At 32.9% G+C, this 20,757-nt stretch overlaps 1 protein-coding gene across 1 annotated transcript in view; it reads left to right on the forward strand.

Annotated features, from left to right (window-relative positions):
- Positions 1 to 9,525: 9,525 nt before the first annotated feature.
- The window catches only part of LOC106099898, a 52,411-nt gene continuing 41,179 nt past the window's right edge, over positions 9,526 to 20,757 (forward strand). Inside the window, exons 1-2 of the mRNA XM_013278584.1 lie at positions 9,526 to 9,803; positions 14,610 to 15,069. Coding sequence (XP_013134038.1) covers positions 9,722 to 9,803; positions 14,610 to 15,069 — 542 coding nt within the window. The 5' untranslated portion in view covers positions 9,526 to 9,721. The remainder of the gene's footprint in view (positions 9,804 to 14,609; positions 15,070 to 20,757) is intronic.

Here is a 20,757-nt window from a genome sequence, read left to right on the forward strand (position 1 = left end):
TGAATGCAAAGTGTGAATAAAATAACATTAGCTGTAAGGATTTGAACTTGGAATACTCTTGTCACTAATAAAAAACAAAATTCATAGCCTGGTTGAAAATTTTGAAGGATATATTTTAACAAAAAATAAAAACCGACTTCTACTTAAAAATTCCGCCTTTTAGTACGTTTTTTTGAGAAAAAACTCAAAAACTACTCGATAGTTTCGAACTTTGAGTATTATCTAAAAATTGGGACCAAATCGGTGTTCGCTCTAAAAAGAACTCCAACCAAAAAAGGATCATGTTAATCGGATCACAACGTAATCAATGTACTAAAAAAATCGATCAAATTGAGAACCTTTTTGTAGTTGGTCAAAAATTAAAACCGGTTTTAATTTTTTGATTTGAGAGTTTTATTTATTGTAAGAACAAGTACTTATTACTTTATTACTATTCTAGCATTCATCTAATGAATTTAATTACAGAGTATTCAAGTCTTGGTAGATAAATCCGTTCTAGACAAATAATGGCCCCGCAAAAGCCCCGGGAGATCTTCGCTTTTGAGATAAATCCTTTTCAAAGCCTGGAAGCAGAACATTGAGTTACAAACGACGTCAAAGATCGCTTTTTATTAAGTTTATCTGTAACAGACAGTAAGACGTAATACTCTAAGCTAATATATTTAAGTTTGTGATGATAAAATTAACGATTTTTTGCTATTCAAAGATATTAATACTCTGGCATCGTAAATAAAAATTAAAAGATTCTAAAAGTAGCTCCTAAAAATTTATAAGAGCAATAAAATGTATTTGAAACTTGGCTAGACATTTTTCATTATAATTCTTTTAACATTAGTAAAGGCATATAGCCAGTGAAAATATGTATATTTTTATGTACAGTCAGTTACATAAATATGTAAACACTTACAATGAGCAACTTATTGAATCTTTATATTTCAGAAACAAAATTGCTCTTATCCGTCCGTTTGCTTGTGACCATGAATAAATGCCAAAAAAAAGAGACGTATTTAAAAAAAAGAACGTCTATACAAGTTTCTAAAGTTTGGTAAGCTTTTACATATTTAAGCAGTATTGTACAAAGCATTCCCTGATCCCATGAGGCCCGTAACTCTTGATTGCGGGCGCGATTGGCGGGAAAACCTGATCTCTGAACAGCTTTGATATCTAGTATGCAATATGTAATTATTGCGCTATGAAATATATCAAATACATTTCCATTTTAGGATTATATGGTTAGTAATTGTGTTTTCCGATTTTATTAAAAAAAAGCATAATTGTTAATATCGATCATTTGAAAGTAGCTTTAAACTCGAATCGGAAACTCTATTGTCGTCAAAAAAAGAGAAATAAAAGTAAGCTCCTAAGTTCTAAGAGGATGTTATGTTCTGTGCAACTTGTACGTGAGGTCAAAGCCACTTGGCTCCTGATGTAACTCAAGTTACACGCAAGTTGTATAAGCTTGGGTGGATTACGTCACAGTAATGTTCCCTTTTATAGCGGTCTTCTGGCTGCGTAAAGGTGATCGTAAATATTCAATGAAGCAGATGTAAGTAGACATACAAAGCCATAGTATCGTTATTTGTATATACTCAAAGATTTTATTTGCAACTAGCTGTTCCCGTGCGGCTTCATCCGCATGAAATTATGAAAATTTTATTTTATTGTTTACATTTGTCAAATTATCAATAGCAAATGTCAAAATGACATGACATGACAAACCTTGACAATCTTGCTTCCTTGATGTTGGCAGCAACTTATGGTCTCTTACCCGCATTGGGGTTTTTATCCAAAATATTTACCCCCTAAGATTAATGGTGTGAAAATATATAGCCTAAAGCGTGATGTAAGTATAGGGCTTTTTATTAAATGAAGAATTATTCAAAAATATGCTGTAATTTCCGACATTTTAGGCAACAAAGAAGTGTGTGTTTACGCTTTATTATAATAGTATAGATTTAGATAACCTCAAAGTGTTTTTTGATTGTACGAACTCAAGTAATACTCTTACTAGTATTATAAATGTGAAAGTTTAGATGGATGGATGTTTGTCAGAGTTTGTGGCCTAAACGGCTAGACAAATTTCGATGAAATTTCGTATACATGTAGAGCATAGTCTCGAAAAACATAGGCTGCGTACTTTTTCTTAATTCTACGCGGACAGATTCGCGGGTGAAAGTTAGTATTAAAGAAGTTGGCATGTTAAAATTATACGTAGATGCTTAATAAAACAAAAAACATTTCTAATTTCGAAGAAGTCATTTTTATGTAGCTTTACACAGGTAACGGCGGCCATGTTGAATTCCAACCTTATATCAGCCGGCTATATTGTGGAAAGCAACGTGAAGGTTTCTGCACTCGGGGGATTTGTTTCAATTTGATTGCGTGGTATATTGTCCTCTCGGAGGACCTAATACACAATACGATGTGCTTTTATGTTCACAAGTAGTTTTTTAGTATTTAATGTCTTGTTACTGGCACGAAATCTAATTCTTTTAAATTGAGGTTAATGAACCAGGTATTGATTAGTTGCTACAGCTAAATGTAATAAATAAATGAATAATGTCACATTGTTTGTCTTGTTTCAGTTTATTTGATTTGTTAATTTTCAACAGTCTCATTAATGTTTTCAAAGTTTTAAAATATTAGCTTTCGCCCGCGACTCCGTCTGCGTGGAATTAAAAATAACAAAAGTAAGTAGCCTATGTGTTTTTCCAGACTATCCTCTACATTGTTGCCAAATTACATCGAGATTCATTCAGCAGTTTGGGCTACAAACCCTATCAAGCATCCCTCCAACTATCCATCCAAATTTTCGCAATTATAATATTAGTAAGAAGTAAGATGTAGCGCTTGGAATATGGGTAAATTTCCCAACGTATCTGAAGATATAAAGTATAGCACCGACTAAGTTAGGTAAGACATGTGTGCAGATTCAAAATCTTATATAACTTGTGCCACAAGTTTGGGATAGTGAAACGAGTTTGTGGATTCTGTTAGAATCGATTTCATGCTATTGAATTTGTTTCTAACTTTCTATATGAAGTGAGAATTTCCTTTGAAGTTTTTTATTTCTTTTTATGGGTGTGACATGTGGAGTTTCGTGTTCTTATTTGATGAAATTACCCATTAGTAAACATATTAATATTGAAGAAATTATAAATATTGGATTTTTAGACATTATTGCTGTTTGAGAGCTTCAAAAAAAAACAATTTACGTCCTTGAAAAGAAATTTATTGCAATTAATTGACACAAACTTTACCCAATACAAACCGGGAAGCGAGTTATTTCCTGAAATTCCCTCCCCGTATCTAGAACGTTCGGAGAAATAATTTCCGTTGAGCTTCGACCTTAAAGCTTCTAACAACTTACAATAAATGAGTAATAGTTATATTTAGTTAGTAATTGAAATATCTTCCCATACGCATTTACTGGGACTTATCAATCTATATATACACATATATAAAATAAAATTGGAGTGTCTGTAATATCGAAAGAAAAAAGATTTGAGGAAGATGATGTATTTGCGTCCTGATAACGAAAATCGCATTAAAAAAAAAATGTCTGTCTGTCCGCAACCCGCGTTTGTTGAGGGCAATCTCCGAAACGGCTGGGCCGATTTCGATCAGACTTTCACTGAAGTGTAGCTGACACAGACGGACATATTATACGCTACTTTTTTTATCTTAATATTGCGTGGACGTCGCGGACAACAGCTAGTACCTAAATGTAATGAAAAATTCAATACAAGTCCTCAGAGATTCTAAAGCTGGGAAGAGAAGCTTTACAAGGGTTACAGTATCCATTTGATTCCGATTATAGGATATACAAACACATCCCATTAGCAGTAAAAGTAAATGGGTCACATTTACATATGCAAACGATTATGCGTCAATGTAAATCAATTCCACGATTCCATTTAAATAGATGCGTGTGGTCTTTAGGTTGTTAAATTCCTTTTAACAACATATTTAACTTATGAATAAAAGTAGCTTTTGCCCGCGACTCCGGCCGTGTGGAATCAAAACAAAAGTAAGTAGCCTACGTCTTCTTCCAGACTATGCATCTATGACAAATTTCATCAAGATCCGTTCATCAGTTTACGCCACAAACTCTAACAAGCATCCATCTATTTATTTAAAATGTTAATAAAATATGTTAAAGGTGGGCTTATTCGATGTCGTGTTTTAATCTATTTTACGTTTTTCGACTCCACCTTGGCGACGCCCATGTGAGTCTTTATCTACAGTTAATAAAGCATATTTGTAATGAAATAAAGCTTTTATAACAATTCTGCAACAAAAAACAAAAATAAAAGTCACAAGACATTATTATTCCTTATTTTATGATTACTGTTATAAGTACCGACACTTAGTAATTCATTTCCCACTAGCTTTCGCCCGCGACTCGGTCCGCGTGGAATTAAACGAAACTGAGTAGCTTATGTGTTCTTCCAGACTATCCTCAACGTCTATGCCAAATTTCATCGAAATGCGTTCAGCCGTTTAGGCTACAAACTCTAACAAACATTCATCCATCCAAAAATTTTCGCATTTGTAATATTATTATGATTATTTTAAATAATAAGAAAAGTGTCGTTTAACATAACCTCAATGAATTGTCCTCGACTTTCGCGTTCAAGGTGAAAATAAAACGAACGGATTATTTCTGTTTTTATATTCCATTTAAATCTGACACAAAAGTAGTTAAATCTCTTTTATGTCTTCCGAAACTTCCACGTAAAGATTTATGAGGGCATTGTTTATATCTATATTTGTGGATGACATTGTTTTTGTTGTTAATCTACCGGCAAGAAAATAGCGTAGCATATCACGAATTCTTTAAACTACATTCTCCACGGCTAGATGTATCTAATTCAGACGCTTTGATATTAAGAAAGTAAGTTATAGTCAAGGATATTAATTTCTTATCCATTTTGGTGAAGTCATTTGATGCTTATAATATACTATCTAATATCTATACTAATGTTATAAAGAGGAACTTTGTTTGTTTGTAATAGATAGGCTCAAAAACTACTAGGCCGATTTTAAAAATTCTTTTACAGTTAGAAAGGTAATTTACCTGTTAGTAACATAGACTATATTTATTTATTACATATTCTTTAATTAGTCTCAAACGAAGTTGCGGGCGAAAGCTAGTAATGCAATAAGGTTAACATTTGTTATAACAACATAGGTAAGTGCTAAATTATAGTTCTTATAGTGATATTTTTCCATATTCGATTCGCGGGCAGTGAATTTATTTCCTTGACTACATAATAGGAAAAGTTATGCGTCGCTAACATTTTATGTCGTAACGCTGCGTTTACACTAATAACTGTTGATGACGTTCGTTAAAATGATTTAATTTTATGTTTTTTTTTTACATAGCGTAGAAGCCGTCATCTGAATGTTATTTTTGTTAATTAAAGAACGAGTTAATGTTAAAGTTACAACTTAGATACATCAAATTGATCGTTAAAGTTAATAGAAATATAAGTAATGTTAATGGATAAATTCTCAGTACATTTGCTTAAGAAATGTTTTTTTTAAGACTTTAAGAAGCCTAATACTGTATCGTAATCAATAATCTTTATGTTATGTTTTCGGAGTTACAGATATTTTTAAATTAATGACACATCAAGTCAACGATGAGAATTGTATAGTAGGTCAACAGGACGTAATAACAGATGGTGGCATTACCATCATTTTAAAAAATGAACTCAATATAGGACGAAAGGAAACGGATGTGACACTTCTATGGATACCGAAATAATACTTTAAATAATCTGTTAAACCATTAAATAACTACAATAAAAGAAAACATACACATTCTCCATCAATTCGTGGATGGATGGATGGATGTTTGTTAGAGTTTGGAACCTAAACTGCTGAATGGATCACGACGACTTTTGGTATATACTGAGAAAATAGTCTGGACGAACACATAGGCTACTCATATTTGTTTTTTTTAAATTCTACGCGGACGGAGTCGCGGGCGAAAACTAGTATAAAATAACTCATCGTACTAATCGTACTACCGTGAAATTCTCAACAAAGTTAACCTGAAAATATTCGTCAATGAAAACTCCCACAGATTATGCTAAATCTCGGCTCATTTTTCTTTCCCACGTTCGTTTCAAGCGAGGCGAATACGTGGCAGGATTTTAATTAACACATCATCGCGACGCTAGCGCCATACGGATGCTCATCTAAACAAACCAGCAAAATGAACAAAACAGCGTTGTAAAGGGAGAATTTTAATTAAAACTTATTTTTTGTCAGACTTCAGGGGGTTAATATTTTAGCGCATTTACGGTAGCAGATAAATGATAGAAATAATTGTCTAATATATTATTTTAGGTTATTAAATTTTATCTAATATTAAAAGTTGTATTTCTGTTAAAGACAATCGAAATAAATTTTCACTAACCCTTGCGGTGCCGCGGACAAAGGCTTGACGTATACTAAGTGGAAGCTTTATCATTTGAGACGTTTTCAACTCAAAGACAGGTTCAATATATTTTAGCGACATTGATTGATTTAATATTTACATACTTAGTAACATATCAAAGTAACAATATGTGCTTGAAATGGTCACAAATAAACGATTTCTTTTCATGGTAAAGAACCGTGAAAAATATTATTTGTATAAAATATGAAATACAAAATGTGAACAGTTATTTCCAGAGAAAGCATACAGGATGTAGTTATAATCTATAATTTAATACCCAAAAGTAAATATTTATGTTATATTTATTCAATCACATTAGCAATAAAAACAATAATAAAAAATATAAACGCCACCGAATGTTTAGTATGCAATAAATAAGACGCGGTGTTGCTGTGGGATGTCTCTAGGGCAGGAGGATATTCTCTTGATCCACGTAACACGATAACCTAGTTAGATAAATACTAATTTAATTCGGTTGGTGCGATATTTTTTATGTCTGTCTTTTATAGATACACTTTTGTCTGGACTCCGTTTGCGTGGATTTTTAAAAACAAAAGCAAGTAGCCTTTGTGATCTTACAGACTACTCTCTACATCTATGTCTCCAGATCTGTACAGTCTTTTAGGCGGTAAACTCTAACAAACATCCATACATATATCTAAACTTTCGCATTTTCGCGTTAATACTATAATTAAGAGTCCGATTGACAAACAATAAAATTTTGTTAAAATACAGTATTATCTTTTTTTTCAAGATATAAAATATATGATATGTTTATGCAAATTGTAAAACTATTACTTCATGGAACTAAGGAAGTACGTTATACCAAAGCAGATGTAGAGATATCGTTTACATATCTGATTTCGTGCTGAAATGGTTTTGTACAGTTATTTGTACAGTTCCAATACGAAAATGTAGAAAGTTCATTTAACTAAACTACTTGGTATAATACTATCGTTTTGAAATAACTGATTTTTTTTGCAAATTTCGTGCGCAAATAAACACAAGAATAAAAGACACTTCATACTTTTATACTAATAATATAAATGTAAAAATTTAGATGGATGAAGGAATTTTTGTTAGAGTTTGTAGCCTAAACGGCTGAACGGTTTTCCATGAAATTTGGTTAGATGTAGAGGATAGTCTGGAACTTTAGGCTACTCATTTATGTTGTTTTTAATTCCACGCGAACTGAGTCGCGGACGAAAACTAGTTTAGGTCTAATGATCCGCTCGCGTGTTACATCTTGATGCCTATTCAGACCCGGAATAGATTTTGTATCAAAATAAATAGGTCACTATCTTTTACAATTTTTTTGTACTTTTTCTTGTTTAATTTTGAAATTTAACGAACTTTTAATATCACAATTCGAAATTTAAGTTATTTGGTTTCCATTATCTTGAGTAAATATCATTTGATTAAAAAACTGAAAGTAATGAATTTTAAAGTGGAAAATAGAACATTGTAATATCAACAACTGTTTTCTGTGAATATTTCACTACGTATTTTGTTGTTTCCTTTGAGATGAGTGTTTTATAAACAATGTCAAATATGCATAACATCTCTTTGTTTTATAAATACAATTCGTGTGAATATCTATCTACTAACGAACGTATTTCTTCGAATTTATACCAAATCGATATACAATTTGCATTTATTAACTATGTCGTTTTCTTAGGCATTAATTGGTTGCTAAAAACAGTAGTCGATAAACCAAAAAGTCATAATCTATCTATACCTACATATAATAAAATAGGAGTGTCTGTTTTAACACTCCAGATTTAGGGAAGATGATTTATTTGCGTTGCTAATAATGAAAAACGCATTTAATTTTTTTTGTCTGTCTGTCTGTCCGCAAGCCACGTTGAAACGGCTGGGCCGATTTCGTCCGGACTTTCACTGAAGGGAAGCTAACATAGAAGGCCATATTATAGGCTACTTTTCTATCTTAATATTTCGTGGATAAAGTCGCGGGCAACAGCTACTTTCTAATAACTACGCACTCGAATACAGTTATCTTTATATGTAGAGACTGTTTATTGTATCTCTTAACAGTAAAATTGAGATCCCATCCATTATGTGTCGTAATACGGGATTAAAGGATACGCCGTAATGTGCCGCGGCTTAACATGCGCCGGAATGACTTCGATTATTCCCGGAATAAAATGAAAACTGAAAAGCTACCGTATTATTAAAATACAAACAATGAAAACTCCGAAATACAAAAATAAGTTAGTCATAGATTAATAATACAGAGGGTATAAGATTCCTAAGTAATCTATATGTAAAAAAAAATGGAGTGTCTGTTTGTAATATCAAAAGAAAACTTTCAGATTTCAGGAAGATGATGTATATTGATGTATGATTATGATGTGCGTTGCTGATAACGAAAATCGTATTTAAAAAAATTTTGTCTGTCTGTTTGTCTGTCTGTTCGCAAGCCGCGTTTATTTCGGGAAATCTCCGAAATAGCTGGATCGATTTCGACCGCATTTTCACTGATGGGTTGCTGTCATAGGCGGGCATATTATAGGCCACTTTTTTAAATTCGGCGGTGTCGAATTGGCATAACGAGTGGTCCAAATTTGCGCTAACGTAGTTTGCAGGCAACAGTGTTATATAAATAAGTCTCCGTAGACTGACTAAATGGAAACGAGTACCTTCATCTAGTTTCGTAAAGTACTGATCTATTTAATTACATACAGTTGTAAGTAAACGTGCTTCTAATAACAAAATTCTTAGCTTAATTATAATATGGGTCTCACGAACATTAAGCACGTAACCGGCGTCTAATGAATTGATTCCCATCGGTGGTGACTTCAATAGCCGATGCATTCTTGACTGTACTGATAGCCTTGGAACAGCCTAATAAAATAATTAAATTTTTTAAAGACACGGTCACGCACTTCATGTCTACGTAATAGTTACATTGTAAACAATCATACGTATGTAATTAATTAGTTAATTGTCGATCGATGTACTTCGGATTTTCCAAATCTAGGCTCTACGAAACGCTACGGATTGCAACACTGCCTATTGGAAATTCAGTATCACGCTAGCTTTCGTGGAAAGCGGACGTGTCGTTTGTAATTCGCGTACTCACGTTAACACGCTCGTAGACGCTCTACCTTTAATCCAATTTACATTAACAATGACAAGTCAACGACCTGATTAATTCAAATGGACATGTTTTAATAATTATGTGGTCGATTGTTTTTCCTGTGTAGTGTTTTTGTGGAAAATGTTGAAGGTGGAGGTGATTTCGGAAAAATGTTGAAGGAATCCCGCGTACGCACGCACGTTGGATTTCTTATTTTCATTTATTATGTTTTCGCCGTTAATGGATATATAGGTAAATAGTGTTTCATATAACTTGTTTAATTTAAACATTCAGACATATAGTTATATGTCCTCGGTAAATTTAAGGTTGAATTTAGAGCATACTTCGACTTTGCTTAGCTTTACGTCTACCTGAGTTTTCAGTCTGAGTGGTCAGTGTTATCTCGGGATTCCAAATTAAAATCCCTTAGGATGCAAATTTATTGAGTACCTACATGTCGAGCTCAGGCAATTTAATTCTATTAACTCGTTAGCTTAGCTAAGTTTAAGTACGCACTATAATCCTACGTTACACTGATTTGTCATTGACTAAACACCCGGATAAAACATTCTCGTCCTTCTCTGACTCTCCAATAGAACAGAGATAGCTATATTTGTGTACCCACAGTTACATCGACAGTGAAAACTCACGTTTATATTTGTAGAAAACAAGCGATCCATTATTATGTTATGGTTAATAGAGAATTAGTAAGAATTATTCGATTGTCATTTATTATAGAATTCATTACCATTTGAATTAATTCTTTTTCTATTTTAAACCTATTGTAGAGCGCTCTGGAGATGAAATTGTATCTCCATAAATAATTGTTAGTAATTTTATACGCTTTGACCTCTTTATTGATTTCGTAAGTTAATGGTCATATGTTCCGTTCTTTGTATAATTGAGTTGGGTATCAATTTTAAATAACAAACTACACATTTGAAAGTTTTCACGTCAAATTTTACATTTTAGCAATTTAATCTGTCCCTTTATGTCGATTTATACTATTAAAGCTATACTAAGGGACGTCCTTAGTGATTATTACTTTGTTAGTACATTTAGAAAATGACTGCATGATGATTACGTTACTTGTCTTGAAAAATTATTATATAAACGCAAAATCCATACAATAATCATAAATGCTAGAATTTGTTGTGTATTGTTATAGGATCCCCTTTTAAAGTGACCCCGTATTGGTGCAAATATAAATTGAAACGTGCAGCTAATTTTGCTATACTATTTTTGAGGGTTGCATTTTTTATGGCGTCCCAACGAACCGACGGAGTGACATTCTTATTAGATTCTAATACAAAGTTGGGGAACGTTGCACATTGTTAAATAGTTCGGCAACAGATGTGTTTTGATTCTATGACAACTTGTAACTTTATCGAAACTATTTTAATATAAGTGTCTTGATGTCAAGTTCAAATAACGCTTGTTAAAGACCTTCTGATAAAATGGGAACGTACACCTACATACGTACAACTAATATATCATTTTATATAACACTAGATTTCGCCCGCGATTCCGTTCGCGTGGAATTAAAAAAAAAAAACAAAAGTAAGTAGACTATGCTTTCTTCCAGACTATCTTCTACATCTATGCCGAATATTATAGAGTTTCAATCAACAGTTTAGGTTACAAGCTCTAACAAACATTCATCCATCTAAACTTTCGCATTTATAATATCAGTAAGACTATCTGTTGCGCGCGACTTAGTCCACATCAAATTTAAAATAATAATAAATATAGCCTATGTTACTCAGTGAAAAAGTAACTTTTTAATAGTGAAAGAGTTTTTGAAATCGGCCCAGTAGTTTTTGAGTTATTTGGATACATACAAAATAAAATCTTTCCTGTTTATAATAGTAAAGATAAGATAATACAAATATAAAAGTGCGATAGCAACTATATCAGTTTTACAAAATATTCCAGTATATTTCGAAACTTTCAAGTTGAAATATCACTGCGATCTCCCAGGACTCTTTCGAGCGTGTCGTGTTACCACTAGCGTAGTTTCCGTACGCGACAACAGAATGTAGACATAAATATACATATAAAATGTTTGTCTGTACGCCATTCGTTTCATCGCAGACTGCGGTGCGAGATGAGCGATCGCCTCTAGCTACGCCACAGTACTAAGTGTAATGAATATTACTTGGAAACTGAGATTTTCTTTTTAAAAATATAAACGCTGTTGATTTTTAAATAAGTTTTTATAGTTCAATAACTATAAAAACTTATTTAAAAATAATAAAAAATTAAAAATATATCAAAAATATATTTTGATATATTTTTAATTTTCTAATGTTCGTTCGATTCGAAACATTCGATATATTTGCGTTGTCGCATTGGAGTTCAGTTTGTGTGTTTTAAAGTAATTTACAAGCATTGTTAATATGGCCGTCCGTCTATATTTTAAAGGAATTCATTTGTGGAAATATTCAACAGTAGTTTTTAAATATTGTTAATAAATCTATTGTTACTAGTTAATATTATAAAGAGGCAAGTTACCTATGTGTTTTTGTATTACTTGATTCAGGCAAAAACTACTCAGCCGATTCTATTCTAATTAAAAAGAGGAAAGATTTGTACTTTTGTATGTATTGAAAGAACTCAAAAATTACTGGGCCGATTTAAAAATTCTTTCACCATCAAAAAGCTACACTATCACTGAGTAACATAGGCTATATTTTTACCATGTTTTAGTTTTAAATAAATACCTAGTGAAAATGTAAATCGGCATTAAGTTGAAATTAAATATGTACAAAGGACTAAGGGAATAGCGCGCTCATTTCGTGTAATTGACTCCCCTCAAATTAAGCCTTGATTTTATTAACCGGCTTCAAACGGTTTCCGCTGATTTCACTCCATTCACGTTTTGGTATCTAATAAGTCTCAAGTTAATCACGATCGTAGATGTGTGAATGTATAGACTTATCGTTGTTTCGGTCATTTTTACAGGAAGAAAAGGGATGACAATGTTATGTGATTGATTTGGAGGACTGTCGGAGTTTACATGAAAATTAAAAGAGAATAAACAAGAAAGAGAAAGGGAATTAGATATAAGCAAAGAGCGAAAGGGACAGTGCTTGTCATTTATTCTTTTGTTTTAAACACGTTTTGTAATTTCACATTTTAATCCGATGTATTTAAGTTTGGATGCATAGATGGATGGATGAATGTTTGATAGGGTTTGTAGCCCAAACTACTGAACGAATCTCGATTTAAATTTGAATATATGTGGAGAATAATCTGGAAGAACACATAAGCCCTCACTTTTGTTTTTTTTTTAATTTCACGTGGTTCGACTCGCGGGCGAAAGCTAGCTTATAAAATTCTTTATCTATGACGTCTAAATACTGTGTGGGTCGAGAATATCTATGTTAAGTGTTTCAGGTAAGTGCTAAATGGAAATTTATGATATCCATCAAAACACATGTAAAAATGTTATATTCTTTCCAACAAATGTACATGTGACCTAGATCATATTTGACCTATTTACTGTCACACAGTCAGATTAATGTTTTTTTTTAACGTAAGGTGGCAAGCGATCAAGCGGCCACCTGAATCCGCCAAAATGGCGAAGCGACCGCTGCCCATGGACATCCGCAATTGCAGATGCGTTGCCTACCCTTATCCGACGGAGGAGGAGACGCACATAAAGAGGATATTTCTCCTTTTTATGCATGTCCTCTACCGTCAAATCCAATTCCCGTTCCCATCCTCTCCTTATAAGGAATTGCTTTCATTTCACGCCTGTCTTCTGTGTGGTGGTGGTATTACACCGGGCGTGCCGGCCCATTCATGCTAAGATGTTAAAGCGGGCACTACCACTGTTTTACGGGCACTGGTTATTTTAGCTGTATCTTAGTGTAGATTTCTTTTATAATACCACCACTTTCTGAGTACGTTGTAAACGGTAAACAAGATCGATGACTTATCCGCCATGAACCATCTTTTATATGATTTTTAATGGAAGATAGATGCGTTTTTTTCGCAAAGTCACGAGAACATTCAACTTAACAAAAGAACCGATTTGTCGCTATTCTATTTCACAACGTATAATGAAGAGGAGTACCCCGAGTCTGTACAAAGCCCCTAAAACATCGGACAAATCTATTACATCCCTTCGTATAACTATTTAATCTAAATTACACTTTAATCCCCCATTGTAAGGTTTAATTTCCTTTAATAAATCAACTTTGCTAATATCCAGGATTATCAACCGCCAGTGTTATTTGATCTCTAATTTTCTATGCATCTTTTACTTTTTTGTTAGGAATAGTTTAGTATTTGCACAAGAGCAAAGATCAATAATCGTTGGCGGACACTTCGAATGCTTTTTTGGATGGTTGCCATGGTAACGTTGATTTGGATTTGGAATGCAACGGGGTCAGACTGAGTGAGTAAGGCTTATTTAAAATTTAAGTGGAAAGAGCGAGAGGTAATGAAGGGGTGAAAATGCACTGTCGAGTTGTTGAAAATTATATTAGCCTGTCTTTTGGACGACTGGCGAATATTCGTGGATGAGAATCAACCGTGTTTGTGTCTTAATACCTTTATTGCTCGTCCTTTCGAGATACGTTAGTTTAATAAATGTTTTCCATTACACGACTTTAATATAACGTCAAATTAAAGAAAGCACTTTAGTTTTATTTATGATATTGATTGTATATAAAAATAGTTTTAGTGCTTTACGTTCATTAAAATGTCAATAATCATAAATCAGAAAATATGAACATTTGTATCGTTGCTTTATATTGCGATTAACAGATTTATGATTAAAAAAACATTAGTTATACACGTATTATTTCGAGCATATTTATATCTGTAGAGCGGGCGCACACCTTTGACTAAACTATCGCACAACCGTTGTGCGATTGTTTTGTAGCCTGTTCAACTGTTTAGTTGCACAATTAAAAATCGACTGTGTGCACCTCCATATAAGCTCATAGGAATCAAAGCGCGACTAAACAGTTATACGATAGTTTAGTAATAGTGCGCTCTAAGAATGATAATAGAGTAGACTTTAATCCATATGTTTTCTTGTTACAGAAATAGTTGAAGAACAAAAATGTCACAATAGTAAGATACGGCTAACATGTCGTGATTTGGACTCTCACATCGCTGTTCTAGAAGCTTGGTATACATCAATACAAGATTACCAAGCAAACTCGAACGTAACTCAAACAGAAGACAATATAAGAACAGAGAACGATACAGAACTAGACAAAGTATATGTGTACGCTAGTCCACTACACAATGGTGTTTACGAAATAGTTAATCAAACAGTTTCCGATAATGTAACGGTTTTTGAAAATACCAGTGAAAGTGATTTGAGAAATGTTTACGGTTTAAATGATACGGTAGATGTTTTAATGGAGTTTTTTAACGCGAGTGAAATGTGCAGTGTACTTACATATACAAGAAGATATTCGAGTTTGGATATCAGTAAAAGACGAGACCCAATCGTTAAAGGTTCTGCTGTAAATTTGCAAGCGCCGTTAGAAAATCGGTAAGTTGAAACAGATTATGGATAGTTAAATTTATTGTTTGTGCTTAGTCTGATAATTATTCGCTTTAATTTATATCAAAAAAACGGTAACTAGGAAATTATTAATGAAACGATTACTACATACTTGCAAATCCTTAGATAAGTAACGACAATTTTTTCACCGACTTCCCAAAAGAAGGAGGTACTCAATTCGTCTGTATGTTTTTTTTATGCGTGTTACGGCATAGCTCCGCCGCTAGTGGACCGATTTTGATAATTCTTTGTTTATCCGAAAGGTAATGCTTGCAGGTGGGTCCCATTTTTTGTTTGATTTTTGGAGTCTAAGACTACGAGGTAGTTAAATAGTTTTTACATAAAACATTGTTAGAAAATGTCACAGTTCCGTTCTTAATCAAATGGTTTCTTCTAACTTTACAGTTAATTTTGACGTAATGGTTGAAATATGCTCCCCAATTGAGCTTCATAACCGCTCGGAGATTACATTTGAATATTTCATGTTTACGCTTTGTGTTGCAAGATTTAACAAACGCAAAGAAAAGAGGAATTTTTTACCTGAATTCATAAATTCACGGGATCAAAATTATGAAACGTTGCTGTTATTTTTACTTTACATTGATTATTAACTGTCGAAAATTTGTCGTTAAGTGGTTTAAGCACTTGACTTGTAATCTACAGGTCTTGGGTTCGAACCCCGCCATGTACCATTGAGATTTTCGATTTTTTTCAAATTTTCATATGCACATAATTTACCCGACGTTCTTACGGTGAAGGAAAACATCATGATAAAACTTGCACATATCGGCGAAGAAATTCAAAGATATGTGAAGTCGACCAACCTGCAGTGGACCAGCGTGGTTGACTATGGCCTAGTCACACTTACTTAGGGTAGGCCCCGCGACCGTCGGTGGGGACGTATAGTGAGCTGGTGATGATGACTAAGGGCATTTCTTAGTACGAGTAATCTTAACAAGCAGTCGCTTGAAGTTGTTTACCGTCTCTGAGTATGACAGCAAGATCTTTATATCCATTAGAATCTACAAGAAATAGTCTCACTCCTCACACATTTTAGGGATTAATAATTTGTTTGTGGCAAACAAGGTTCTAATATTTTATTGTTACAGTTGTATCCGACCGTTGTCATTTAACACCCTAACTTTATGAACAAAGTTATTGTTATGCTTGATTATTTGAACACGGAAATAGTAATAGTTGTAAAGTATATGAATACCTTGTTTTTATGTTAATATGATTAGGAAATTGTTGTTCTTATGATAGACAATAGATAACAATAACTTAGTTTATTCAATAACATAATTACTCGTACATATGTAAGGTCATTAAAAGTCACTAAAACTTGACATTTCAATCTATAGTTATCCTAATATTATAAATCCAAGATTTGTATTTCTGTATGTATTGAAATAACTCAAAAACTATTGGGCCGATTTTAAAAATTCTGCCACTTAAGAAGCTACATACGTCATCACTAAGTATCATCATACTAATATTATAAATGTGAAAGTTTAGATGAATGGATGGATAGATGGATGTTTGTTAGAGTTTGTAGCCTAAACGGCTGAACGGATTTCGAAGAAATTTGGCATATATGTAGAGGATAGTCTGGAAGAACACATAGGCTATTCACTTTTGTTTTTTTCGATACTACGCGGACGGAGTCGCGGGCGAAAGCTAGTAGGCTATATTTTTATTTTAATTTAATTCCACGCGGTCATAGTCGCGAGCAACAGTTAGTATTTTATATTTTGCTTTCAATATCACCAACTTCGAATAATCAAACTTTTACCTCAAAACTATGTATTTTTCAAACATATTCAATTAACGATTATTTAAGGGTTACTAAAATGTCTTACAAAATACACTAACAGCTCCATATTAAGCATGAATGTTACACAATTTAGTTGAAAAATGTTTTAGGAACGCGTGTACGAGATTCTACAGGTAGCGTTAAGCTGAAAGTAGGACATCGTATGTACAAACTCAATCAGCGCTTCGGTATTTCCTATTTGTACTTAATTAAAACGTAATTGTGTTAAGCTTTTTTGTTTTACTTACGTGTTTTAAATATGGGTTAATTCTAGCTTGCGTAAATTACTTTAGAAAAGTCACAATCAAAAATGTGATTTACATGAATCAAATCATACTATACTAAAGGAATAGTGTTACAAATTAGTTAATATCACGAACTATGCGAAATACAGTTAAAATTTCCACTTATTAATAGCGGGCGCACACTGTTGACTAAACTATCGCACAACTGTTCTACGATTGTCACTTGTTCACTTCAAATTTAGTAGGGATGGGTTGTGTAAAATCAGTAATAAATCTTATCGATTTTCAATTTTAATTCTGATAGAAGTTGGAATCGATAGATTTATATATATAACTTATGAATTAAAAAAACACTGTTTTCTCAAATTAATAATGACCATAACAAATAATGAGACTAAAATATGTTTATTACTACTACAGCCGTACGTAATCGAATTGGATTTCGCTATTATTTCTGTCATCGCTAAATTCTCTACACTATAATCAATACTAGAATTATCTTATAAATTAGTTAATATGAAAATATTAATTTTAGTTGATTTCGATAAATATTTAAATTGAATAGCGATAGTTCCAAATTGTTCGCTATGCGTGTTTGTTTCGTCACTACGATACCTGTCTATTAAGTATGGCATTTGCCTTCATAGATATTGAATTCGATACTTCATATGCGTCATTTATCAAACTAATTTATTTTAATTACACAAACTATAGTTGCACAAGTAACAATCGTGTAGTGTGCGTGCTATATAAGCTCACAAAAATCAAATCGAGACTAAATAGTTGTGCTATAGTTTAGTCAAAGGTGCGCCTGAAGTCGAGCAGAATGAAAAAAAAACTTTAGCGCAAAGAATGCGAATAGCTTGTCATTAATAACAGAAAATATCAATCTTTCGTAACAACGGCTGGAACTTGATACGGACGAATGCTACCCATTATGAGGTTGTGTTAACAACAAAGGATTATTCGACTAAGATTTATTTATTACTTTTGCCCGCGACATCGTCCGCGTGGAAATAAAAAAAACAAAAGAACCTATTTTTTCTTCCAGACTTCTCTACATATATGCTAAATTCATCTATCTAAACTTTGGCATTTATATTATTAGTAACTAAGATTGGTTAGTTAGCAAGATAAGGTGATTAAAAATCAAAACTACAAATATAACGCATTGAAAAGCTTTTAATTAATACGTGACATTTGTTTTAAAAGATATTGTTGTCAACTCCAATTATAATTAGAGAGACATGTTTTTAACGAGTAGTTTATCAGTGGAAACGCAAATAACATTAATACACCGGTCCCAAACTTCACGGTATAATAATTACCTATAACGATTTGTATGCAACTTGTACGATACAATTCAATTCATTTAATGACGTTCATTGTGCCAACGTCTTCTAATCAATGTTTAATTGCCGTACCGGAGTAGGTGTAGGGCTGTCACTAACAAATTCTTCGGCTTTTCATGTATGGTACTTATTGTGTGCAGACATCAAAAGATCTCTTAGATCTCTTAGTTTCTAGATGGAAGTAACTTAGTGTTGATTTCTCCGTCAAATGTTAAGGCGTCAAGAGTTAAGGGGAGATTATTTGGATTTTTGTCACCGCTTTGTTTTGTTTATTAAAGGTTGGTAGCCCTACGTGCGACATTCACTTCACCCGATACGATGCACTAGCTCGGAATTAATTATTCATCGCTTGATAACTTAATTTAAATGCTAATCGGACTTGAATAGGTTTTGTCTATAACAATTGAGCGACTAACGTAGTATGACATTTTAGAGACATGAAGTTTCGTAAATTAATCTTACGCTAGATTTTGTATTTTGCAAAATAATTCATCAAAGAATTTGTTACTTATATCATCTAAATATTTTGTACTAGCTTTTGCTCGCGACTGCGGCCGCATGGCATTAAAAAACAAAAGTAAGTAGAATCTATGCCAAATTTCATCTAGTCAAGCCATTTAGACTATAAATTCTAACAAATATCTAAACAATCGCATCTACAATGTAAGTAAGAAGTAAGATTGATATTCTAGGAGTTGTTTATATTTTCAAGAGTTTTTATAACATTCGTCTTTTATTTAAAACTATTTCAAACTAATCCGTTAGCTGATATTTACAGTGACGTTTATTCGTATTGTTTCGCCGACCGCAAACTTGTGGTTGAATCGGGCCTTTGTTGACCGGCGTTGTTTGGTCATCGAGTCTACATTACGTTGTAAATTACGAAATATTGTATCGATATTTCCTATATATTAATGAATTAACTTAATTACTTCTTATCTTAATTAGCTAAGACACAGAACAGTAAAACTGTACAGTTAAAAAGTTTGAAGGCAGGCTGAGAACTGTCAACTTTAATTGACAGTTAAAATTTTCCGAAACACGTCAGTTTTAATTCAGATAAACAAACTGTTCAGATAAACAGTGCAATTACTGCACGTGTATAGCGGGCTTTATTTTTATAGATTCCAACAAGCATACAAAGCAGCTGCACCTCCTCCTAGAGAATGGAAAAATAGAAAAATTACTTCGAATACTATAATAATGATAGCACCATCTAGATGGTCTAGACCTAGCTTAGATCGTGTTAGCAACGCTAACAGTATGATGTAATCTTTCGATTTTGGTCTCAGAGAAAGTCTTTTGTGTCGTGGTAAATTAGAAGCTCGCTTTGAACTATGCCGCGTTCTGTTTAATTGGTCCAATATGAGCGCCGGCATGAACGGGACTCGGATCAATAGTGTTCTAAGTTTGGACACACTAAATGCTCACTTTACTATCAATTGAAATTAATTATATTGATTCTATTACTTAGTTTCTAATGGGTTTATTAGGATAGTCCGCATATAGCTGTGAATAACATTTATTGCCAGTGTTTGTAAAATCTACTTACAGAAAAACAATAAATAAAAGACATTTATTACTAGGTGTGCTAAAAAATTACTTGTTAAAGACTTTATTATTATAATTCAGACATAGTATACGTTTTTGTATGTAGCTAACTTTTTAAGCGACTTTAGAAAGGGGGAGGTTCTCAATTCGTTCTTTTTTATGATTCGATTTTGGTGATTGATTTTTTTATGCGAAATAACTATTAAAATTAAAAACTAACCAGTACTTTTGGTGTTTTTCATAAAAAAGCGTACCAAAAGTTGAATCTTTTCGTCTTGAAGTCAGTTTTCTTTTTTTTGTTGACAATAATTGTTCTATTAAATGTGAAAAAGGCCTCTTTGTAAAGCAAAAGTTATGATTTAGAGTTATTTTTATCTGAACACATTAATAGTGAAAGCAAACAAGTCCGTTTTTTGTTGATAATCGATTTCTATTCTCGTACAGTTTCACTTAAAGTTTATCGGGATTAATATCGTGTAATAACGCAAAAACTCCGACCTTTTACCAAAACAACTTGCGTTTGCTGCATTCTTGTGCGTATTCAATTGTGTTTTTAGTTTTTTTCTGTTGCGATTTCGACACTACTCGGTTACCTTTACATTTCTGTGTTATTGAATTCCTTTTTACATCTAAATCTCTTTACGCACGTTCAGAAACATAATACAATGTTCACAAACTCTATTCTATTCACGTTAAACAAAACAAACGTATAGTT

This window comes from Papilio polytes, unplaced genomic scaffold, assembly GCF_000836215.1.
Source record: "Papilio polytes unplaced genomic scaffold, Ppol_1.0 DF824102.1, whole genome shotgun sequence".
Taxonomy (NCBI): domain Eukaryota; kingdom Metazoa; phylum Arthropoda; class Insecta; order Lepidoptera; family Papilionidae; genus Papilio; species Papilio polytes.